At 51.3% G+C, this 25,000-nt stretch overlaps 3 protein-coding genes across 4 annotated transcripts in view; all 3 read right to left on the bottom strand.

The window, feature by feature from the left end:
* LOC310824367 (capping protein, Arp2/3 and myosin-I linker protein 3-like) overlaps positions 1 to 1,777 on the bottom strand; it is a gene marked incomplete at its 3' end in the record, with an annotated part of 19,969 nt that extends 18,192 nt beyond the window's left edge. Inside the window, exons 1-3 of the mRNA XM_083697621.1 lie at positions 1,577 to 1,777; positions 646 to 740; positions 222 to 272 (exon numbers count right to left, since the gene is read on the bottom strand). Of these exons, the coding sequence (XP_083553747.1) occupies positions 222 to 272; positions 646 to 740; positions 1,577 to 1,613 (183 nt within the window). The remainder of the gene's footprint in view (positions 1 to 221; positions 273 to 645; positions 741 to 1,576) is intronic.
* A 3,224-nt stretch (positions 1,778 to 5,001) lies between these two features.
* On the bottom strand, positions 5,002 to 15,851 carry LOC310824369 (transcriptional repressor CTCF-like). The gene is made up of 14 exons (XM_083697624.1): positions 15,661 to 15,851; positions 13,462 to 13,815; positions 12,585 to 12,767; positions 12,198 to 12,341; positions 11,762 to 11,942; positions 11,208 to 11,378; positions 10,548 to 10,681; positions 10,208 to 10,328; positions 9,682 to 9,831; positions 9,188 to 9,348; positions 8,718 to 8,900; positions 8,312 to 8,444; positions 7,345 to 7,587; positions 5,002 to 5,827 (listed from the first exon to the last, which is right to left on the bottom strand). The coding sequence occupies exons 2-14, from the start codon at positions 13,804 to 13,806 to the stop codon at positions 5,580 to 5,582; spliced, it is 2,397 nt and encodes a 798-aa protein (XP_083553750.1). The 5' UTR covers positions 13,807 to 13,815; positions 15,661 to 15,851; the 3' UTR covers positions 5,002 to 5,579.
* Positions 15,852 to 16,466: 615 nt separating this feature from the next.
* LOC310824368 (rho family-interacting cell polarization regulator 1-like) overlaps positions 16,467 to 25,000 on the bottom strand; it is a 35,461-nt gene continuing 26,927 nt past the window's right edge. For both annotated transcript variants that reach the window (XM_083697623.1, XM_083697622.1), the window contains 9 exons: positions 24,139 to 24,281; positions 23,448 to 23,592; positions 22,694 to 22,829; positions 21,681 to 21,842; positions 21,418 to 21,576; positions 20,509 to 20,705; positions 20,193 to 20,276; positions 19,235 to 19,325; positions 16,467 to 19,048 (listed from right to left, as the gene is read on the bottom strand). In XM_083697623.1, coding sequence (XP_083553749.1) covers positions 18,951 to 19,048; positions 19,235 to 19,325; positions 20,193 to 20,276; positions 20,509 to 20,705; positions 21,418 to 21,576; positions 21,681 to 21,842; positions 22,694 to 22,829; positions 23,448 to 23,592; positions 24,139 to 24,281 — 1,215 coding nt within the window. In that variant the 3' untranslated portion in view covers positions 16,467 to 18,950. The remainder of the gene's footprint in view (positions 19,049 to 19,234; positions 19,326 to 20,192; positions 20,277 to 20,508; positions 20,706 to 21,417; positions 21,577 to 21,680; positions 21,843 to 22,693; positions 22,830 to 23,447; positions 23,593 to 24,138; positions 24,282 to 25,000) is intronic.

The following is a 25,000-nucleotide window of genomic DNA, read 5'->3' as shown; positions in this document are numbered from 1 at the left end:
CTAACCTACTAACACTCTACTAACCTACTAACCTACTAACACTTTACTAACCTACTAACACTCAGTGTTTTATGTGGTATCTACCTAGCAACAGCACTCTGATTGGCTACAACATGAAGCATCATCATTGATCATGTTTGGTGTGGAGTGGTGATAGTTTGGGGACCTCATGCCCCTCGGTGTGAATGACAGACAGCAGCAGCTGGTGGTGTGTTGTTTACCTTGACTGGCTGCTTGCTGTGGACCACATAACCTCTCCACAGAGTCAGCACCTGGAGGAGAATACACACACACACACACACACACACACACACACACACACACACACACACACACACACACACACACACACACGCAGTCATTCAGGAGGGAGATCAAAGAGAACATATAGGCTGAGAGAGAGAGAGACATAGAGAGATCCATCCCTGTTTCCACTCCACCCACCACAGATGGAGGCACAGAGACTGCTGATGGAACTGGTTCTTATCGGAGGTTTCACAGCTAAATGATGAACATGTAAAACATCTCTGCACAATCTGCCGTCAGAATACCCCCCCAACCCCCCCCCCCCCAGGGCAGGGCAGGTGAGAGGTCAGAGATGAGAGGTCAGAGGTGAGAGGTCAGAGGTCAGAGGTCAGTACTCACCATCAGTCTGCTCTCTGGCTTCCCTCTGGGTTGGTTCATCTCCACCTGCCTCATCACACACACCTTCTGGGGCCGCAGCAGCTCACGGACACACTCTGCTCCACACACACACACACACACACACACACGCACACACACATACACGCACGCGCGCGCACACACACACACACACACACGCACACACACACGCACGCACACACACATACACACAGACAGACACACACACACACACACACACAGACACACACACAAACGCACACACACACACAAAACAGAGAGAGAAAGATATGAAACAGAGAAAGAGAGAGAGAGAGAGAGAGAGAGGGGGGGGGGGGGGGAGAGAGAGAGAGAGTGGGGGGGGGGAGAGAGAGAGAGACTGCTGTTTAGTCAGTCCCTCAGGTTGGTGGTTTCTGAAGCAGTAATACATGACCTGGTCATGACCTGGTCGTAGCCGTGACGCCCAGCCGGATGGATGATTGCCTTTAGACAACGGGTTACCAGGCTAGAGAGCAAGGGTCATTCCCCAAACTTCCATTCTTCAAAGGAAACGTGACTCTACGTTCACTACCACTGGTGGTAAGGTGCGATGGAAGGCGTTCTGTGGTCATTAGGGCTGTTCCTATTGACGCCACGTTAGTCAGAACTACCCGAGCGCTGGTTTCTAGGAGCGCCGTCCACGGTGAAAACAGGTAATGAGGTAAACTATGGATGGACGTGGTCATGTGTGTGTTGTCTAATATATCACAGGCAGGATAGACTGTCACAATGGGGATTCCTAATCACCTGTTGTAAAAACTATTGTAAAGGTGTTGGTTAAGAGAGGAGAGGAGAGGAGAGGAGAGGAGAGGAGAAGAGAGGAGAGGAGAGGAGAGGAGAGGAGAGGAGAGGAGAGGAGAGGAGAGGAGAAGGGGAGTGGAGAGGAGGTTCATACCTTGTAGGCTGTAGGAGATGTCCATATTGGAAGCCATGATTCTGAGTCAGCTCTGAGATTAGGAGTCAGAGGTAAAGGGTCAGAGGTCGTAGAGAGCAGGAGAGGAGCACAGGTGGTGTAGAACCTCTCTGGTAGAGCTAGGGCAGGTAGTAGAGCCCCTAACTAACACCTAGCTAACACCTAGCTAACACCTAGCTAGCCCCTAGCTAACACCTAGCTAACCTCTAGCTAACACCTAGTTAACCCTCCAGCTAACCCCCAGCTAGCCACCAGCTAGCCTCCAGCTAACCTCCAGGTAGCTCCTAGCTCCAGAGATGAGGTGCTGGCAGTAGTTGAGACTTCCTGGATGAAGAAAGGTTGAATAAATAAATCAAGTTACCAAAGATGCACGCGCTAGCAGATGTTCCTGAGCTTCTACTGAAGCGGCCAGAGGTGCTGGAGGCTCACACACACACACACACACACACACACACACACACACACACATCCTGCTGCTGACAAAGTCATAGTGAAACCACAGCAGGCAAGGAGCGCTGAGACAGGAAGTTACAACCACCTTACTGACACCTTCAGCTACAGTACAACACTGGTTACAGCCTGTTATAACACTGACAATCTGGTTACAGCCTGTTATAACACTGACAACCTGGTTACAGCCTGTTATAACACTGACAATCTGGTGACAGCCTGTTATAACACTGACAACCTGGTTACAACCTGGTTACAGCCTGTTATAACACTGACAACCTGGTTACAGCCTGTTATAACACTGACAATCTGGTTACAGCCTGTTATAACACTGACAACCTGGTTACAGCCTGTTATAACACTGACAACCTGGTTACAACCTGTTATAACACTGTCAGTCTGGTCCCTGTATAACCCCTCCCTCTCACTGTCACCTAGCAACAGGTCCCTGTATAACTCCTCCCTCTCACTGTCACCTAGCAACAGGTTCCTGTGTTATAATAATATTAATGATCATAATGCATTTATTTTGTATAGCGCTTTCATCAAATGACCGCACAGATTGTTTCCACACACTTCAGTGATATGAAAAACCTAAAGGACAAGTTGCTAATCTGTATCATTTTGGTGTGAGGAGTTCTTGTCCTGTCCGACCTCCTGACCTCTGCTATGAACTACTTTCTCAATAACAGGCGACAGCAACACAGCACCATATAATGACCATGTACCATCGACAGCTGTGTAGGGTCTACGTTTATAAACAGCTGTGTAGGGTCTACATTTATAAACAGCTGTGTAGGGTCTACGTTTATAAACAGCTGTGTAGGGTCTACATTTATAAACAGCTGTGTAGGGTCTACATTTATAAACAGCTGTGTAGGGTCTACATTTATAAACAGCTGTGTAGGGTCTACGTTTATAAACAGCTGTGTAGGGTCTACATTTATAAACAGCTGTGTAGGGTCTACATTTATAAACAGCTGTGTAGGGTCTACATTTATAAACAGCTGTGTAGGGTCTACGTTTATAAACAGCTGTGTAGGGTCTACATTTATAAACAGCTGTGTAGGGTCTACGTTTATAAACAGCTGTGTAGGGTCTACGTTTATAAACAGCTGTGTAGGGTCTACATTTATAAACAGCTGTGTAGGGTCTACGTTTATAAACAGCTGTGTAGGGTCTACATTTATAAACAGCTGTGTAGGGTCTACATTTATAAACAGCTGTGTAGGGTCTACATTTATAAACAGCTGTCATTGTCATCAGGGAAGGTGGTGATGGGACACAAATAATGCTGATAAATGGGAATTCTATCTCATAATTTCGAAGCCATTCTATCGCTAGAAAACAAAACCAACAAGGACAGCAGTAGGCCAATATGTTTATTATCTGTACAGCAGCAATACATCCACCAGACCAACACTCCTAGTCCAGCCCAGCCCATCCCAGCTATCCTAGTCCAGCCCATCCCAGCTATCCTAGTCCAGCCCATCCCAGCTATCCTAGTCCAGCCCATCCCAGCTATCCTAGTCCAGCCCATCCCAGCTATCCTAGTCCAGCCTATCCCAGCTATCCTAGTCCAGCCCATCCCAGCTATCCTAGTCCAGCCCAGCCCAGCCCATGTTTGACGTTGGTCTTCAGATCGTTGTAAAAGTCACACATTACAGCCCGGTACAAAATAATGCATCGGAGTTTGAAGCAGTGTACATGTAAATCCATACAGGAGAAGGCTGCATTCAGAACAGGCTTATTCATCTGGAACAACAGAGTTCTGCTGAACCTGCAATAACAAACTTAATACAAAACATCCCTCCATCATCACGCTGCTTCCTCTGTTTAACAACCTAGTTAGAATCTCCCCTGACCCCCCCTGTAGACAGACAGACAGACAGACACACACACACACACACACACACACACACAGACAGACAGACAGACAGACAGACAGACAGACAGACAGACAGACAGACAGACACACCTCACCCCCCCCCCCCCCCCAACAACAACTATACAGTCAGGATTTAATGATGTGAGAAATTAACAGTATTGAACTGGGAGAATTGGTTTGCTTTCCAAGATTAACACAGTCTGAACAACTCCTTCAACAGGGAGGGGAGGGGGGGGGGGTGGAGCATTATCAGGGGACAGGTGGTCAGGTGACAGGGGGTTAGGCTAGGGGACAGGTGGTCAGGTGACAGGGGGTTAGGATAGGGGACAGGTGGTCAGGTGACAGGGGACAGGTGGTCAGGTCAGGTGACTGGACAGAGAGGTTTGAGGTGACATGATGTCCAACATGATTCTGACTGCATAACCTCTATCATGTCCCAGTCCACCCCAAACCCCAGCTACTCCATAACAGGGGAGGCTGCTGGAGGTACAAATCGGAGGACAGCCTCATTGTAATACATAGAATGGAACACTTGTTTGATACCATTCTTTATTCCATTCCATGCAATACAATGAGCCCGTCCTCCAATTTCTACCTCCACTAGCCTCCCCTGGTCCAGACACACTAGTGTAGACCTAGTGAGACGGGTGTGAGCAGCATGGAGAAATGCTCCACCTCAGTGGTCAAACCCTGATCAAACCCTAACCTCAGTGGTCACCTAACCCTAACCTCAGTGGTCACCGTGTGGTCACCTAACCCTAACCTCAGTGGTCACCAAACCCTAACTTCAGTGGTCACCATGTGGTCACCTAACCCTAACCTCAGTGGTCACCGTGTGGCAGTAGAACCGAGCAGGGTCCAGATCAGCGGTCCTCACTCCGGGTGAGTTGCAGGTTTTTGCTCCAGCTCAGCACTGACACACCTGATTCAGCTCATCATGGTTTTTGAAATCAGTTGATTAGTTTAGTCAGCTGTGACCAAACCTGGACCCACTGCGGCTCTCCAGGTGGTCCAAGCATGGATTAGGGACGGGGAACACACACACACACACACACACACACACACACACACACACACACACACACACACACACACACACACACACACACACACACACACACACACACACACACACACACACACACACACACACACACACACACACACACACACACACACACACTTCCCCCTGCATATTACAGAACCTCAAATCACTAGAAAAAGATTAAAATGTTTGTCATAAAACAAAAATAAAAATTATGTACAAGCAAAAAAACAAGACAAGATTATCTTTTTTTACACATCATACCGACCGCTGCCTTTAAACCCACGGAGGAGCGACCTGATCTGAAGATAATCTGAGTTATACACTGACTTCATAATGTGACTGGGGGAGGTGGCAGGCAGGAAGTGAAAGGTGTCAGACGTGAGAGCTGCTCCTTCTCGTGGTCGTAGTGTTTGTCTACAGCAGGGAAGGTTCTAGATCATTCGGCTGACGTTCTATAGCAGAAACACACTGCTAGCTTTAACCAAGGCTGTAGGGGATCTCTCTGTCTCTCTCTCTGTCTCTCTCTGTCTCTCTCTGTCTCTCTCTCTGTCTCTCTCTCTCTCTGTCTCTGTGTGTCTCTCTCTCTCTCTCTCTCTCTCTCATCGGTCCATCATACTGAGGATCATCTCTGGGGTCAGGTCTCCGTTGGCGACGGCTGCAGGCTCCGCCTCCTCCACCACTGGAAGCTCTACTGACTCCACTCCCTCGTCCTCGACTAGCTCCACCCCCTCCTCATCATCATTGGCTGCGGTCTGCAGCTCAGTGGTCTGCGGCTCCGCCTCCTTCTTGACGATGATGTTCTCCACAGCGCCGGTGCTCTCGTCCTTCACCTTGATGATGGCTGCAGCTGGGGGAGGGGGGGGATTACAGTATAGCATGGGTCTGAATACATGCTGAGTAAAACAGCAGAATATTTGGCATGGGAAAGGTCTTAACCACAGTAGAACAGCATTCCTCCACAGATGAAAAGACCCTAGTTTCAGTGCCTCATGAGTGTAGTAATAATAATAATAATAAAAAAAATCAAACTTTTTGCGCTTTTCTAAGACCCAATGATGCTTTACAAAAACAAGTGAAGGACACAGAGAAAGAAAAACAATAAAACATAAATAATGTCCCACGGCTAAGAGGAGAGATAGAGGAGAGAGAGGAGAGGAGAGAGAGAAGAGGAGAGAGAGAGGAGAGGAGGAGAGAGATAGAGGAGAGATAGAGGAGAGGAGGAGAGGAGAGAGAGAAGAGGAGAGAGAGAGGAGAGGAGGAGGAGAGAGAGAGGAGAGAGAGAGGAGAGAGAGAGGAGGAGAGATAGAGGAGAGGAGAGGAGGAGAGATAGAGGAGAGGAGGAGAGAGAGAGAGGAGAGAGATAGAGGAGAGGAGGAGGAGAGAGAGAGGAGAGAGATAGAGGAGAGGAGGAGGAGAGAGAGAGGAGAGGAGGAGAGGAGAGATAGAGGAGAGAGAGAGAGGAGAGAGAGAGAGATAGAGGAGAGGAGGAGAGGAGAGAGAGAGAGAGGAGAGGAGAGAGGAGAGAGAGGAGGAGAGATAGAGGAGAGGAGAGAGAGAAGAGGAGAGAGAGAGGAGAGGAGGAGAGAGAGGAGGAGAGAGATAGAGGAGAGGAGAGGAGGAGAGAGATAGAGGAGGAGGAGAGATAGAGGAGAGGAGAGGAGAGGAGAGAGAGGAGAGATAGAGGAGAGATAGAGGAGAGGAGGAGAGAGAGAGAGGAGAGGAGAGGAGGAGAGAGACAGAGGAGAGGAGAGGAGAGAGAGAGGAGAGGAGGAGAGAGATAGAGGAGAGATAGGAGAGAGAGAGAGAGGAGAGGAGAGAGGAGAGAGAGGAGGAGAGATAGAGGAGAGGAGAGAGAGAAGAGGAGAGAGAGAGGAGAGGAGGAGAGAGAGGAGGAGAGAGATAGAGGAGAGGAGAGGAGGAGAGAGATAGAGGAGGAGGAGAGATAGAGGAGAGGAGAGGAGAGGAGAGGAGAGAGAGGAGAGATAGAGGAGAGATAGAGGAGAGGAGGAGAGAGAGAGAGGAGAGGAGAGGAGGAGAGAGACAGAGGAGAGGAGAGGAGAGAGAGAGGAGAGGAGGAGAGAGATAGAGGAGAGATAGGAGAGAGAGAGGAGAGGAGGAGAGAGATAGAGGAGAGAGAGAGAGAGAGGAGGAGAGAGAGAGATAGAGGAGAGGAGGAGAGGAGAGGAGGAGAGATAGATAGAGGAGAGGAGAGGAGGAGAGAGATAGAGGAGAGGAGGAGAGGAGAGGAGGAGAGAGATAGAGGAGAGGAGAGGAGAGGAGGAGAGAGATAGAGGAGAGGAGAGGAGGAGAGGAGAGGAGGAGACAGAGGAGAGGAGAGAGAGGAGAGGAGAGGAGATAACTCACCTATGGAAGTTTTAGACGAGGTCTTGGGGGCGGTTTTGGGGGAAGTCTTGGGGGGCGGGGCCGGTTTGGGGGCGTTCTTGGGGGGTCTGCCGCGCTTCCTCTTGATGGGCGGCTCCTCCGCAGGAGCGGGGACAGGGACAGTGGGAGGAGCCTGCTCCACTTCCATCTCCTCTTCGTCCAGCAACTCCGCCTCGTCCTCATCCTCTTCATCGATGTCGTCCAGCTCCGGCTCCGCATGCTCCTCTGGAGGAAGATGAAGATGAAGATGAAGATGATTGGTACTTTATTGTTTTAAATGCTTTTGCACACACAGAATAAAGTCGCCCAGATTGTCAACATTCCATAGGTCAAGTGCTTTATTTATTCACCAAAAATGCATAAATGAGGATACTTTATGTTGTAGCCAATCAGAGTGTTGTTGTTACGTAGACACCACATAAAGCCCTGTGGATGGACTGATATAGCCCTGTGGATGGACTGATATAGCCCTGTGGACTGATATAGCCCTGTGTATGGACTGATATAGCCCTGTGGATGGACTGATATAGCCCTGTGGACTGATATAGCCCTGTGGATGGACTGATATAGCCCTGTGGACTGATATAGCCCTGTGGACTGATATAGCCCTGTGTATGGACTGATATAGCCCTGTGGACTGATATAGCCCTGTGGACTGATATAGCCCTGTGTATGGACTGATATAGCCCTGTGGACTGATATAGCCCTGTGGACTGATATAGCCCTGTGGACTGATATAGCCCTGTGGATGGACTGATATAGCCCTGTGGACTGATATAGCCCTGTGGACTGATATAGCCCTGTGTATGGACTGATATAGCCCTGTGGACTGATATAGCCCTGTGGATGGACTGTGTTTGGGACACTACCACCGTTCATGTTGTCACACTGAGGAGGAGGAAGAGGAGGAGGAAGAGAAGGAGGGGGGGGGGGGGGGGGAGTCTCTCACCACTGTCTTCATCGTCGTCCTCATCCCTCCTGCTCCTCATCTTCCTCTTCCTGCCCCCCCTCCGGCCCTTGGGGGCGCTGCCGTTCTCCTCCCCAGGGGCGACGCACGTCTCTGTGTGTCTGGCCATGGTGTTCTAGAGAGATAACACAATGTTACACACACACACACACACACACACACACACTGTTCTAGAGAGAGAACACATGTTACACACACACAGCCACGGTCTATGACGAGGTCTGGGGTGGGGAGGAGGGGATTGAAAATAACAATCATCATCATCATCATCATCATCAGACAAACGCCTGTACTCTGCTCATTAAGGTTGTGGGGTTTGAAAGCGAGGTAGAAGGGGGTGTTCTAGACCGTTCTTTAGCCGTTGCCCCCGGTAACCCAGGGCTCTCACCCTGCGGGTGAAGGTCTTCCCACACTTGGTGCAGACGAAGGCGGTGGGGATGAAGCTGGGGTCGTGGTAGCGTCTGAAGTGCATGTCCAGCAGCTGCTTCTGACGGAAGGTTTTGTCACACTGGCTGCAGGAGTACGGCTTCTCCCCCGTGTGGGTCCGCCTGTGCATCACCATGTGACGCTCCTACAACAACAACAACAACAACCTGTTTATACACACTTATTACATGTCAGTAATAACAACAACAGACGTTCTCTAATAGATGCCATTTAATATAACAATATATAATAATATAGCAGTAGTCCCCTGGCTAGCCTAGCCTAGCCTCTCACCTGTCTGCAGCAGTAGTCACCTGGCTAGCCTAGCCTAGCCTCTCACCTGTCTGCAGCAGTAGTCACCTGGCTAGCCTAGCCTAGCCTCTCACCTGTCTGCAGCAGTAGTCACCTGGCTAGCCTAGCCTAGCCTCTCACCTGTCTGCAGCAGTAGTCACACTGTTCACACTTGAAGCGTTTCTCGTTCTTGTGGGACTTCTGGTGCTGGATCAGAGCGTAGCGCTCGTGGAAGGTGGCGTCGCAGTAGCGGCACTTCCTGCCTTGCTCGATGAACGAGTGCTGCTTCCGCAGGTGGACACCTGGCGGGGGGGTCACAGATATGAACATCATGATAAAACAGTTTGATATTAGAAGTGTATAAATGGGGTAGTTGGGTTAGGGCTGGGGGGTAGTTGGGTTTGGGGTAGGGGTAGTTGTGTTAGGGCTGGGGGGTAGTTGGGTTTGGGGTAGGGGTAGTTGTGTTAGGGCTGGGGGGTAGTTGGGTTTGGGGTAGGGGTAGTTGTGTTAGGGCTGGGGGGTAGTTGGGTTTGGGGTAGGGGTAGTTGTGTTAGGGCTGGGGGGTAGTTGGGTTTGGGGTAGGGGTAGTTGTGTTAGGGCTGGGGGGTAGTTGGGTTTGGGGTAGGGGTAGTTACCCAGGTCACTCTTGCGGGCGATGACGGTGTCACAGTGGGGGCAGTGGAACTTGGCCACGTTCTCTGTGTGTTTCTGCAGGATGTGCATCTTCATGGTGCCACTCTGGGTGAAGCGGGCGTGGCAGATGTAACACTCATACGGCTTCTCTCCTGGGACACAGAGCCAGGACAGGCGGGGGAGGAGAGGACTGTCAACCTCTCACACTGACAGGCGTACCCACCTGGAACTAGACTCTACATTTACATTCATTTCCATTTTAAAACGCAGACCTTAAATCAATGAAATGCCACTTAGACATAAGTATGAAACACCTTAAACACACAGCATTATGACCCGGGCACCGGTGGTGGTCCAGTACCATGGCCTGGGGTGGTCCAGTACCATGGGGTGGTCCAGTACCATGGCCTGGGGTGGTCCAGTACCATGGTCTACAGTGCACATACATATTCCCATGTGGGCATGGGTTAGAATCTGGCTGACATACCCTCTCCTCCTTACTTTCCTGAGTGGGTCCTGGGGTCTCACCTGAGTGGGTCCTCATGTGTCTCTTCAGCTTGTAGGTGTCTCTGCTGGCGTAGCTGCACAGGCTGCACTGGAACGGCCGCTCCCCCGTGTGGGACCGGATGTGACGCTTCAGCTTGCTCACCTGGACTCACACACACACACGCACACGCACACGCACACCATACACACGCACAGCATCATATATGGAGGTATAAGACAGCTTCCCACCAACATCCTGCTGTGGATCAGAGGTGTGGCCAGTGAAAGGACTGGAGACACACACAGCTTCCTGGTTTAACTTCCTGACTGACCCAATAGTGACCTTCTATTGGCCAAAGGCGTGTGAGAGGGCGGGGCCTACCTCCACACTGGCGTAGTCACACATGGAGCACTTGAAGGGCTTCTCGTGGGTGTGTTTGTACCGGCGGTGGCGGACCAGCTCCCCGCTGGTCACAAACGCCATGTCACAGTCCTGACACTTATGAGGTCTGGTGCCTGCAGACGCAGGGGAGAGGGCTCAGGACTAACACACACCTCTGTGTGTGTGTGTGTGTGTGTGTCCGTGTGTCCACCTTTGTGTGTGTGTGAGAATGTGTAACCCTACCTGTGTGTGTGTGTGTGAGAGAGAGATCCTACCTGTGTGTGTATGACCCTACCTGTGTGTGTGTGTGTGAGAGAGAGAGAGAGAGACCCTACCTGTGTGTGTGTGTGTGTTGAGGTGGTTCCTAAGCAGAGTGACGGTCCTGAAGGTGTGTGTGTGTGTGTGTGTGTGTGCACTGAGGTGGTTCCTAAGCAGGGTGACGGTCCTGAAGGTGTGTGTGTGTGTGTGTGTACCTGTGTGTGTGCTGAGGTGGTTCCTAAGCAGGGTGACGGTCCTGAAGGTGTGTGTGTGTGTTGAGGTGGTTCCTAAGCAGGGTGACGGTCCTGAAGGTGTGTGTGTGTGTGTGTGTGTGTGTGTACCTGTGTGTGTGTTGAGGTGGTTCCTCAGCAGGGTGACGGTCCTGAAGGTGTGTGTGTGTACCTGTGTGTGTGTTGAGGTGGTTCCTCAGCAGGGTGACGGTCCTGAAGGACCGCCCACAGAGGTGACACTTGTGGGGTCTCTCGTCTGTGTGGCTCTTCATGTGGCGGTCCAGGTTGGAGCGGCGGGGGCAGGTGTAGCTGCACAGCTCACACTGGAAGGTCTTCTTCACACCTGCACATTTAGAAGACCCTTTTATCCAAAGCAACTTACAACAAGAACATTTGTCTAAATGGGTGAACCATCTGTCCATCAGTCATCAGAAGAACACGGCTATGCTCCGGTGCCAGTCTCAATGCTAGAAGATTATTATTAGCAGCTATTATTATGAGCTTTCTTAGTTACAACAACTTCTTTGGTGACAACCTCAAATAAAGTCAACAGTCAAATTCAACTACAGCACCAGATAGAAAACCCACAGGGGAAAGTCTGGCGGTATTTTGACAGGGACAGGCTCCAGACAGGAAGGAGGTCGGCTCTGTGCAGGAAGCACTTTGTGACATTTGCCTACATAAAAGGTGCGATATGAATCCATATGACCGATGGCCAGCTGTCACCTTTCTTCTTGATCTTGGTGGGCTTGGGGGGCTTCATGTTGCCCACTACCTTCTCAGCGTTGACCTCAGACAGCTGACCCTCCTGTTGCTCCTCCTCAAAGTCATACACAGACACGTCCATGTCCTTCTCTCCCTCCGTCCTGTACCGAAGATTACTCTTCTTACTCTTCTTACTCTTGAGCTGGAGGAGGAGAGGAGAGGAGACGGGGAGGAGAGGAGAGGAGGAGGAGGGTGGCAGAATAATAGAGCTGTATTAGTCCATCAGTAACTGTAAATGTGTCCTCTGCTCCATCCTCCCCTGTCACCCCCCCCCACCCGGAGAGGAGCAGGGGTCATCTGAAGTCAAGTGCCTTTGCTCAAGGGCACAACGGTAGCAGAGTGTGTCTAGGAGCCAGCGGCCCTGCCCGGGGTTGAACCTGTGGTGTAGTCTACCTACCATCCTCAGGGGGGGATGGTAGTCCGGGTCCTTGGCCCAGGACAGGTCCTCCTGCTGAGGCTGGGTCAGGTCCTCGTCCCCCTGGGGCTGGAGCTCCTCCTGCTCCACCGTCTCCACCTCCCCGTTGGCTCCCACCTTCACCACCTGGGGGAGACAGGGCAGGGGTCAACATCACACTACCAGGGAACACTCACACACACACACACAGTATATCCACACGCACAGTATATATATACACACACACAGTATATATATATACACACACACACACAGTATATCCACACGCACAGTATATATACACACACATACACGTCTCCTCAACCATGGATCAATCACACACAGGCCTAGGACAAGCCCTCTCGCAGGGTGTGTGTGTGTGTGTCTCACCTGGAAGCCCTCTGGCAGGGGCAGGGTGTGGCAGATGACGGGGTCTCCGTCCTTGGGCATGGCGGTGGCATCTATGAAGGTCCCCTGGAGCTGCTCCACGGTGGAGGTGACAGAAGAAACTGGCACCTGGACCAGCTGCAGCTCCCCCAGACCCAGGGCCTGCTGCTCCTCCATGTTCACCACCTGGAGGGGACCACCACCACCACAACACCACCATCAACAACAACAACAACAACAACCACCATAACACCATCAACAACAACAACCATAACACCATCAACAACAACAATAACACCATCAACAACAACAATAAGACCACCACCACAACAATAACCATACCACCACCACAACACCATCAACAACCATGACACCACCACAACAACAACCATGACACCAACAATAACCATAACACCACTATCATCAACAACATCAATAACCATAACAACAACACCATCATCATCATCACTGCTGGAACAATCTACAAAAATCATTTCAGTTGGTTGTTCAAGTTTTGATTGAGGACCTCTTTGTTGAAAAATGTGTTTGTTTGTCTTGATTGTGTTAGGGTTGTCAGTGTTTGGTTGTAAACTGTGTGTGTGTGTAGGGCTCCCTGGTAAAGAGACTGTGGTCTCAATGGGACTCCCTGCTGTTCAATCAAATAAATCATCAACAATAACATATTCATTTCAACTCTGGTCATACGTGTTACTAGTATGTTAGTGTAGTAACGTAGGTGTCACACACACCAGACTGCAGCCGGGGTTCGGGAGATGAAGATCGACTCAGCAGGAGGAAGACTCTGCTCACTCAGGATCAACATTTTACTTTATTGAGCTATTGACCTGTATTTGTTTACCTGTATGTGTTTGTTGTTTACCTGTAAGGTGATGATCTGAGTCTCGTCCACGGTGGTGACCGTGGCCTGGTGGGCGGAGCCTGGGACACCGACCACGCCCTCCATCACCTCAGTCTTCATCTGCAGCAGCGCGGGGTCCAGAGACTCCATCACCATCATCTCCACCCCCCCGGCCTCCATCACCCCCCCCTGGGCCTCCTCCACCACCTCCCCGGCCCCCTCCTCCACCACCATGCCCTCCACGGCCTGCTGCAGCAGGTCAGCCACCACCTCCTCCTCCTCCTCCTCCTGGTAACCCACCAGCTCCTTGGCCTTGAAGCCCTCTCCCCCCTCCTCCACCACCACGTCCGTGGGTCCCCCGTCCATGGGCAACACCTGGGGGAGGGAGAGAACCAATCACACACCAGGAGAGAGAGACAGCCAATCACAGATCAGGAGGAGAGAGACAGCCCATCACACAGTCTAGATATGCAGCATTAGGCCCAACTCATTCCATCACTGTTCACATGTTTAAATGTAACTGATCCCTGGATGTTCAGACAGCGTGTTTACTTGACAGAGAGTATGTAAACATGTTCCAGTACCATGGTAGAACAATGCTGGTACCTGCACATACAGCCACTTAAAAGCACACATCACAGTGGTCTGACAGACCATAATATCCCCTCAGCTGACTTTATTTACAGGAACCATCTCTAACACACGTCAGCTCCTTCCTTAGTGGTTGCTAGTGGTTACCTGCACCAGAAACGAATACTTCATCTTTCTACACCTGCTTGTCTTCCTCAAAGTCTGCTTCAGGTGAACCACACACCTGCCTGTACTGTCCTGACTGCTACCTGACTCTACCTGGGGGAGGAGAGGGGCACAGACATGTTAGACTTTCTACACAGTTACTACATGAACTGGATACACAGGGGTTAGTTGGTTATCCATGGGTTAGTTAGTTATCCATGGGTTAGTTAGTTAGTTATCCATGGGTTAGTTAGTTATCCATGGGTTAGTTGGTTATCCATGGGTTAGTTAGTTATCCATGGGTTAGTTGGTTATCCATGGGTTAGTTAGTTATCCATGGGTTAGTTAGTTATCCATGGGTTAGTTAGTTATCCATGGGTTAGTTAGTTATCCATGGGTTAGTTAGTTATCCATGGGTTAGTTAGTTAGTTGGTTGTTTAATATCAAACATCACTTTAAGCCCCAGTCATGATGACGTGGCGTTAATAAAGGGCGAACATGGACGTGGGAGACAGCAGTTGACAGGGCTTAAATAAACCGTGTTTTTGTACCGCTGGCAGCCGGGTTGTAGAGGGAGCTGTCCGCTACTTTACCGCCTCCGTCGGCGGAGCTCACGGTACGCGTTCACAGGGCGGGCGGCGGGCACCGGGCACCGGGATGGCAGCGGGCTGGCAGCACCGACCACAACATCGGTTCATCTGAGACTGCTGTCTCGTTAAAGTGAAGGGGCTGGTGTCGGATAGAAACCCGGTTATTCGGTACGGGAGGAGGAACGGCTGGCGGGGTCATTTCTGCAGCCTCGCACCATTTTGGTGTGCGTAGCAGCTGGCTAGCACGGTAGCTGCGGCGCTCCGACACGACAGCGGCGGTTGAAGAGACAGAAATGCGAGAAAGAAGCCTATGTTTGGTTAACTCGGTACCGGGGTCGGTGGAGGGGGTCGACGGCCGGTTAAAGGCGAATAACGACGACCACCGAGGTGGGGCGACCACCGAACCCACGGTCGGCGGACGTCTTCATCTGCAAACTTTAATGCAACTGGACCGGCGAACTTTGACTCAATCAACAGCAAGCGGGAGGATGGAAAATAGATCTGGGCAGAAATACAGAGATGGAGACCGAATGAAGGGACTTGTGATCAGAGTCGTGTTAGTTTCGGAGTTTCCACCTCCAGACTGACGGAAAAGACAGGAAACAAAGAAGGAAAAGAAAATGGACGCCTGGCCTAAACACTCGACCAACACGTCGAAGTCTAATTATCTATACTTAACGAAATGGCGACTCATTTAGCTCGAGTAGAGTAGTTATACGGACATTTCGTTGAACTTCTGGGTTATAAGTGTTTTTTTTGCTAAATGTTCAATAACGATAGAGGGAGACAAACCCCCCCGTCATCCGCCCGGACCTGGAGCCCCATCGTGACACCTAGAGGCCGATTAAAGCTCCTGCAAAACTCCCCCCTTCCCTGGAAACAAGTGTTACATTACCTGCTAAACTCTTGTTTCTCTGCTCGCTTAATTCGGCAGAAAGCGCAGAGTCTGTTCTTCAATCTGTCCGAGACGGTTGAGAATTGCAGCCTTCTCCTCCGGCGGTTTTAATCCTCTCCCGCTTTTGCAGAGTATGCTCCGCACAAAATGGCGGCTGTGTGGCGTCAGTGCGCCTGTGCGGCGGTGGGGGGCGGCGGGGCGGCGGAGCGGCGGGGCGGCGGGGCGGCGGGGCGGCGGGGCGGCGGGGGGGAGGGTGCAGGCACGGCGAGCGGCCACGGGGGCGCTGCTGTTGAATGACGGGTCGTTTATCACCATCATTCAATATTAGTAAAGAAAACAGGGAACCCATCCAGCAGACGACCTGACCTGTCCGGGTGTCATGTAGGATCTGGGTGTCATGCCCCATACCCGTCTCACAGCCTCTAGCCTCATTGCCACTTAGCCTCGCACAGCCTACAAAATGTATTGTTTTATTGTTCTATTTTGTAAATTTCTTGTCAATATTTGCGATTGTTTTTTATGTCCCATGCACCAACCTCACCAAGTCAATGTTTGGGTCTTGGGAGGTTTCTTTGTTGACTATTTCTACATGTGTTTACTTTACAGTGAGTTGTAAGTCTTGTTTATTATTATTATTATTATTATTATTATTATTATTATTTGTCATTACACTGAAGACAAGTCGACCAGCATCGACCCCCGAGGCAGAACAGCTCTACATCAACTACAGAATGTAATAAAGGACAACAGATCAACATCAACATCATCACATCCTCCCTCTCAAAACAAGACAGAAACCAGGAACATTTCTTTAACACATTTTTAATAATAATAATTTGTTTACATTTGATGCCTAGCAACATATTTGCCAAGCAATATACTTTATAGAAAAAAAAATCAACAAGAAAATCACTTATTTAAATGCTGCACAATCTGTGTCATAAGGAAAATATACTTTGCTGCAGTGGGTTTCTGTTTGCACTGCATCTCTTAAATAAAGTCTCTCTGTGTCATGAAATCACTCCACCCTCTGTAGGCACTTCCACACTAAAGACCCACCTGTCCTTAATACTCTGAGGCCCTATAGACACTAATGGGATGAGGCCCTATAGACACTAATGGGATGAGGCCCTATAGAAACGAATGGGATGAGGCCCTATATAATCTAATGGGATGAGGCCCTATATAATCTAATGGGATGAGGCCCTATAGAAACGAATGGGATGAGGCCCTATAGACTCTAATGGGATGAGGCCCTATATAATCTAATGGGATGAGGCCCTATATAATCTAATGGGATGAGGCCCTATAGAAACGAATGGGATGAGGCCCTATAGACACTAATGGGATGAGGCCCTATAGACACTAATGGGATGAGGCCCTATAGAAACGAATGGGATGAGGCCCTATATAATCTAATGGGATGAGTCTGGACAGGTGCATACAGGCGATGCAGGTTCTCGTCTCAGCCTCACAGATATATCTAGTAGTCTGCTTCAACAAGGCAAAGTCCACCACAGTTTTAACTTGTCAATAAAAATAATAAAAATAATAATAATGTTGATGAAAAAATAACTCCACCACCCATCTACACAGAACTAGTCTTAACCTAGCCTTCAGTTAACTAGCCTAGCCTTCAGTTAACCTAGCCTAGCCTTCAGTTAACCTAGCCTAGCCTTCAGTTAACCTAGCCTAGCCTTCAGTTAACGAGTCTTCAGTTAACCTAGCCTAGCCTTCAGTTAACTAGTCTTCAGTTAACCTAGCCTAGCCTTCAGTTAACCTAGCCTAGCCTTCAGTTAACCTAGCCTAGCCTTCAGTTAACTAGTCTTCAGTTAACCTAGCCTAGCCTTCAGTTAACCTAGCCTAGCCTTCAGTTAACTAGTCTTCAGTTAACCTAGCCTAGCCTTCAGTTAACCTAGCCTAGCCTTCAGTTAACCTAGCCTAGCCTTCAGTTAACCTAGCCTAGCCTTCAGTTAACCTAGCCTAGCCTTCAGTTAACCTAGCCTAGCCTTCAGTTAACTAGTCTCCAGTGACATCATGGCCGGTGGCTGCAGGCTCAGGAAGCTAGTTGGTTGAGGCATTATTCAGCTCTCAAAAAACAAAATATGAATTTACTTAAGAATGTTTAAACAATGCCAACTGAATCACAATACAATTATATAAACATGTACACTTCCAGTGGAATAATAGATATTTTCATAAAGCATATATAATGACATCATGGGAGGAAGATGGCACTGTGATCATCGTTCATCAGACTCTTCCTCTGGCTGGCAGCAGGGGCAGCACACCCTGGGGTCACGACCTCCATCTCCAGAGGAACCGTCTCCGTCTCCAGAGGAACCGCCTCCAGTAGATCAAAAGTGCATTTCCCCAGAAAAGCCAAATGTCACTTTTCCATGTTGCTTTAATCATGTCCCATGACCTGACACTAGTTGTGCCCTTCCATCCCTCCTTCCGTCCCTTCATCCCTCAATCCATCCATCCATCCATCCATCCATCCATCCCTCCACCCACTGATTCTCTGGGTCCACCCAACATGATTGCCAGGCCAGAACACATTGTAAGGCAGTGAAGTCTTCTCCACCTCCATGTCCTCTCCTCTGTCCTCTCCTCCCCCTCTCCTTCCCTCCATCCTCCAGAGCAGCTGTATGTGTCAGAGGTCGGAGGTCGGTGTGTACACTGTACAGGCTTTAGCTTCCTGCCTGGAAGAGTTCATGTCATACTGCAGCTATGTGTGTGTGTGTGTGTGTCTGTCTGTCTGTCTGTCTGTGTGTGTGTGTGTGTGTGTGTGTGTGTGTGTGTGTGTGTGTGTGTGTGTGTGTGTGTGTGAGTGTGTGTGTGTGTGTGTGTGTGTGTGTGTGTGTGTGTGTGTGTGTGTGTGTGTGAGTGTGTGTGTGTGAGTGTGTGTGAGTGTGCCACAGACAGTTAGCATTCTCCTGTATCTGGGTAGTATTGCAACGTCTTTGACAGTGTGTATATATATTTACATATTTTGTGTGTGTGTGTGTGTGTGTGAGATGTGTGTTCCTCAGTGTCCAGGTGTGTGTGTGTGTGTGTGTGTGTGTGTGTGTCCAGGTGTGTGTGTGTGTCCAGGTGTGTGTGTGTGTGTGTGTGTCCAGGTGTGTGTGTGTGTGTATATGTGTGTGTGTCCAGGTGTGTGTGTGTGTGTCCAGGTGTGTGTGTGTGTGTGTGTCCAGGTGTGTGTGTGTGTGTGTATGTGTGTGTGTGTGTGTCCAGGTGTGTGTGTGTGTGTGGAACAGTGTGTAGACAGTAGGTCAGTAGGTGGGTTAGAAGGCGGTACTGGCCATGCTGCCGGGGGCGAAGAGGCGGGGCACACCGTCCTGAGACGACTCCACGTGTCTGTGGGCCATCTTCCCCTCCTCACCTGACGACACACACACACACACACACACACACACACACAGTTATACACCTGGACACTGAGGAACATCACACACACATACTGAGGAACAATACACACACACAGACACAGACACACACACACCTGGACACACACACACCTGGACACACACACACCTGGACACACACACACACACACACACACACTCACCCAGGACCAGCAGGGCTTGCTTGGCAGCCTCTCTGACATCCTCCTTATCAGTCCGACACACATACACCAGCTGCTCTATGCTCTCCTTGGCCTGCAGGGGGCAGCAGCATGGGGGGGGTGGGGGGGGGGGGGTCAGGACAGGTGAGGGGGGGTCAGGACAGGTGGAGGGGGTCAGGACAGGTGAGGGGGGGTCAGGACAGGTGGAGGGGGTCAGGACAGGTGAGGGGGGGTCAGGACAGGTGGAGGGGGTCAGGACAGGTGAGGGGGGGTCAGGACAGGTGGAGGGGGTCAGGACAGGTGAGGGGGGGTCAGGACAGGTGGAGGGGGTCAGGACAGGTGAGGGGGGGTCAGGACAGGTGGAGGGGGTCAGGACAGGTGGAGGGGGTCAGGACAGGTGGGGGGGGGTCAGGACGGGGGGAGGGGGTCAGGACAGGTGAGGGGGGGGTCAGGACGGGGGGGGGGGCAGGACAGGTGGAGGGGGTCAGGACAGGTGAGGGGGGGGTCAGGACGGGGGAATGGGGGGGGGGCAGGACAGGTGGGGGGGTTAGGACAGGTGAGGGGGGGTCAGGACGGGGGGGGGGGGGTGGTCAGGACAGGTCAGGGGGGGTCAGGACAGGTGGTTAGCAGTAGTAATAATAATAACAATAATAACAATAATTATTCTGATTGTTTCTTCCATGGATTTTGTCAGTTGGTGTGAGACCACAGACATGTAAACAGACCTACATGGTGGTGGAGTCCTGGTGTGGAGGTGGGTCAGGGGAGGCTGGCGGAGGTAGGAATCGGAGGACGGGCTCATTGTAATGCATGGTATGGAATAAGGAATGGTATCTAACACCATTCCCTATTCCATGCATTACAATGTCCTCCGATTCCTACCTCCACCAGCCTCCCCTGGTGTGTGTGTGTGTGTGTGTGGAGGGGGGGGCATCAGGAGAGACGGAGCAGCAGGTCTCACCTTGAGACAGGCCAGAGCTTTACATCCACACACCCTGGTGTCAACAGACTCCTCCTCCAGCAGCTCCAGACAGCTCACCAGGGCCTGGGACACACACACACACACACACACACACACACACACACACACACACACACACACACACACACACACACACACACACACACACACACACACACACACACACACACACAGATGATAGTTAATCAACACACACACACACACACACACACACACACACACACACACACACTCCCACCCCCCCCACACACACACACACTCCCCCCCTGACACACATACACACACACACACTCACCCTCTCCCTGTGCCGTGGCTGGTCGGCCAGGCTGCGGAGCAGGGAGGAGGCGGAGGAGGAGACCCTCCCCCTCCCGTCTCTGAGCAGCAGGCTGACGGCCCGCAGACCCTCCCTCCTCAGACTGGCCTCTGGGGGTCTCCTCAGCGCCCTCACCAGCACCTCCTGGTCCCCACTCTGCAGGCTCTGGACCAGCCACACTGGGGGGGGGGGGGGGGGGGGGGGGGGGATGTTAAAACAACAACAATGGTAGCCATCAGCACATTCACTATAACTGTTATAGTGTGTGTGTGTGTGTGTGTGTGTGTGTGTGTATGTGTGCGTGTGTGTTACCCTACCCTCCTGGGCCAGGTCAGAGATGTGTGTGTGTGTGTGTGTGGACCCACCCTCCTCAGCCAGGTCAGAGATGTGTGTGTGTGTGTGTGTGTGTGTGTGGACCCACCCTCCCCGGCCAGGTCAGAGATGTGTGTGTGTGTGTGTGTGTGTGTGTGTGTGTGTGTGTGTGGACCCACCCTCCTCGGCCAGGTCAGAGATGTGTGTGTGTGTGTATGTGTGTGTGTGTGTGTGTGGACCCACCCTCCCCGGCCAGGTCAGAGATGTGTGTGTGTGTGTGTGTGTGTGTGTGTGTGTGTATGTGTGTGTGTGGACCCACCCTCCTCGGCCAGGTCAGAGATGTGTGTGTGTGTGTGTGTGTGTGTGTGTGTGTGTGTGTGTGTGTGTGGACCCACCCTCCCCGGCCAGGTCAGAGATGTGTGTGTGTGTGTGTGTGTGTGTGTGTGTGTATGTGTGTGTGTGGACCCACCCTCCTCGGCCAGGTCAGAGATGTGTGTGTGTGTGTGTGTGTGTGTGTGTGTGTGTGTGGACCCACCCTCCTCGGCCAGGTCAGAGATGTGTGTGTGTGTGTGGACCCACCCTCCTCGGCCAGGTCAGAGATGTGTGTGTCCAGGTCGCTGACGCCCTCTGCCTCCAGGTAGCTCCAGAACTGGAACACCGTCAGCGGCTCTCTGGAGGCCACGCCCCCTCGCCGCGGCAGACGGTGCTCCAGGATCCTCTCCACCAGACGCACGAACACTGGAGGAGGAGGAGGAGGGGTTAGTCACACACACACACACACACACACACACACACACACACACACACACACACACACAGACCCCCCCCCCACACACACACACCTGTGTCGGCCATGCAGACGGCCCTCTCTGGCAGTTTGCAGGTGTAGGAGGAGGTCAGAGCTGAGACGAAGGCCTCTGGAGACGTGGAATACACCCCCCCCTGCTCCACACACTGCTGCCATAGCAACAAGGCCCCCTGGCACTGCTCCAACTGAGGAACCACTACTCAGAGAGGAGGGAGGAGGGAGGAGGGAGGAGGAGGAGGGAGGAGAGGGGGAGGAGGGAGAGAGGAAGAAAGAGATGATCATTCAATCTCCTCAGGATCCATCTTGGACTAGATTATTAACTCCTTCAGTGCCGAGGGTGAATAAAGTCCTCAGATGGTCATCAAGACGACGCTTCTTTTTGTAGCCAATCAGAGTGTTGTTGCTAGGGGAACATCACATAGAACACCTGGCTCTCTTGGTGGTGAGGGTTCTTTGGCAGTTAGTGAGTTAAACATGACTGGTGTGTGCGTGCGTGCGTGTATGTACAAAACCTTTGTCATCATATTTAATCCATTTGAACCAGTATAGTCCTAGGAGCCTAACCTGTGACCTGTCTGCAGTATAGTCCTAGGAGCCTAACCTGTGACCTGTCTACAGTATAGTCCTAGGAGCCTAACCTGTGACCTGTCTGCAGTATAGTCCTAGGAGCCTAACCTGTGACCTGTCTGCAGTATAGTCCTGGGGGCCTAACCTGTGACCTGTCTGCAGTATAGTCCTAGGAGCCTAACCTGTGACCTGTCTGCAGTATAGTCCTGGGGGCCTAACCTGTGACCTGTCTGCAGTATAGTCCTAGGAGCCTAACCTGTGACCTGTCTACAGTATAGTCCTGGGGGCCTAACCTGTGACCTGTCTGCAGTATAGTCCTGGGGGCCTAACCTGTGACCTGTCTACAGTATAGTCCTGGGGGCCTAACCTGTGACCTGTCTACAGTATAGTCCTAGGAGCCTAACCTGTGACCTGTCTACAGCGCTACAGTAGTGTTCCATGTCTCGTCCAATCAGAAGCAACCATACGTGATGACCTCACCCTGGTCCGGCTGGGCGACACCCTCGGGCGCTTCCATGGCGACCCTGCGGACCAGCTCCAGGACCCGGGCCTCTCTGAGGAGGCGGTCCAACGCGTACATCTCCCCGCAACGCAGGGGTCCGAATGTCCCCAGCCTCTGTAACACGCACACGCACACGTACACACGTACACACACACGTACACACACACGTACACACACACGTACACACACACACACACACGTGTACACACACACACACACACACACACATGCACACACACACACACACACACACGCACACACACACGTACACACGTACACACACACGTACACACACACGTACACACACACGTACACACACACGTACACACACACATACACACACACGTACACACACACACACACACACACACGTGTGTACACACACACACACACACACACACACACACACACACACACACACACACACACACACACCCCCAGCAGGAGACGTTAGTCAAACTCAACAGGATTCACAGCTTCTTTACTCCTTGAAAATGCTGACGGTGAGAAGCCTCTGATATGTCCTCACCAGTACTGTGTGTGTGTGTGTGTGTCTGTGTGTGTGTGTTGGTGTGTGTGTGTGTGTGTCTGTCTGTGTCTGCGTGTGTGTGTGTGTGTGCCCGTGTGTCTGTGTGTGTGCGTGTGTCTGTGTGTGTGCGTGTGCCTCCGTGTGTGTGTGTGTGTGTGTGTGCGCGTGTGTCTGTGTGTGTGCGCGTGTGTCATTTTCCTCACCAGTAGTTGGGAGCTGCAGTTCCTCAGGTGCACCAGCAGGGTGTGATCTAGAGCCAGGCAGCCTGTCGTCAGGGGAACAGAGGGGGCGTCCCAGTCTCCCCCAGCCTCCCCCTCCCCCTCCCCCTCCACCAGCCTGCGAGGGGCACTGGACACCAAGCACACAGGAAGAGGGAGGAGTGAGTAGGACAGTTCACCAAGACACCTGACTGTAGCTGGACGTAACCATGACAATGCCTTGCCACAAAGCAGAACACGTCTTCTAAACCGTGAACAAATACTTGGACTTTGAAAATACAGACTTCTACCACATTGATTATTACAGCATCAACGTCCTGTTAAGAGCAGTAAGGAACAGTAATGAGCATTCTGACCTGACAGCCTGTCTCTACCTGCTGTGTGACAGGGGTGTGTTACTAGACCTCTCCACCAGGGGGCAGTAAGAGTAGGGGGGGGCCCTATGCCAAATGATGTTATTGTTTTTTATTATTATTATATTGCATAGTTGATGGTTTGCTTGCCCTATGGCTGTATTCTCTGGATATGATGAATACACTAAAATAAACTCATTGATTTGATTTGAAGAGACAGCAGTGTGATTCTGGGGTCTCCACCAGGGGGCAGTAACACACACAACCTTCAGCCAGGACCAGGAGTCCAGTTCTACAGGGGGTGTCATCTTAAAGATCCTAACCTGTCAGTCCTCCTCTTCTCCTTCTTCTCCTTCTCCTCGTCCTCCTCCTCCTCCTCCAGGTCTGACGTGTTCAGGAAGTCAAAGCTCCCCAGAGCCGTCTCCACCGTCAGACTCACACTGGAGGAACGACTGTGGCTACGACCCTGCGCACACACACACACACACACACACACACACACACACACACACACACAGTCAGATAAAACAGTACATAAAACAGTGGTTCTGCTGCGTGGTTCTGCTGCGTGGTTCTGCTGCGTGGTTCTGCCCCCCCAGTCCAGTGACTGTCACTACTGCACCTCCGCAGGAACAAGGTCCTCTCATATCTCCCAACACGTCATGACATCATCAGGGCATGACCTGCTCTGTGTGTCTCTTATTGGCTGCTCAGACAGGCCAATGAGGACTCAGTCAGGAGGTCTGACTCCTGATGTTTATCTATCAGTCAGCTGAGTGTGTGTGTTATATTGCTTATGAACACAGATCCTAGTGTGTGTGTGTGTGTGTGTGTGGGGGGGGGGGAGGGACATCTCCCTCTACATTGTGAGATGGAAACATTCAGACGTCAGGACAGGAAGTTCCACGCCCTGACCCCTCTCCCCTGGGGGGCTACGGGATTCTGGGAAGGATACACACACACACACACACACACACACACACACACACACACACACACACACACACACACACACACACACACACACACACACACACACACACACACACACACATGCACGCACACGCACACACAAACATACACACATAAGCTCACACACACACACACACACACACACCCTCTTCATTCTTATCAACAGGACCTTTCCATTGTGAGTCACAACATAAAACATAAAATCTAAATCTG

This window comes from Argentina silus (assembly GCF_951799395.1).
Source record: "Argentina silus genome assembly, contig: scaffold_188, whole genome shotgun sequence".
In the NCBI taxonomy this organism is placed as follows: Eukaryota; Metazoa; Chordata; class Actinopteri; order Argentiniformes; family Argentinidae; genus Argentina; species Argentina silus.
This window is presented reverse-complemented; position numbering and strand designations above follow the sequence as displayed.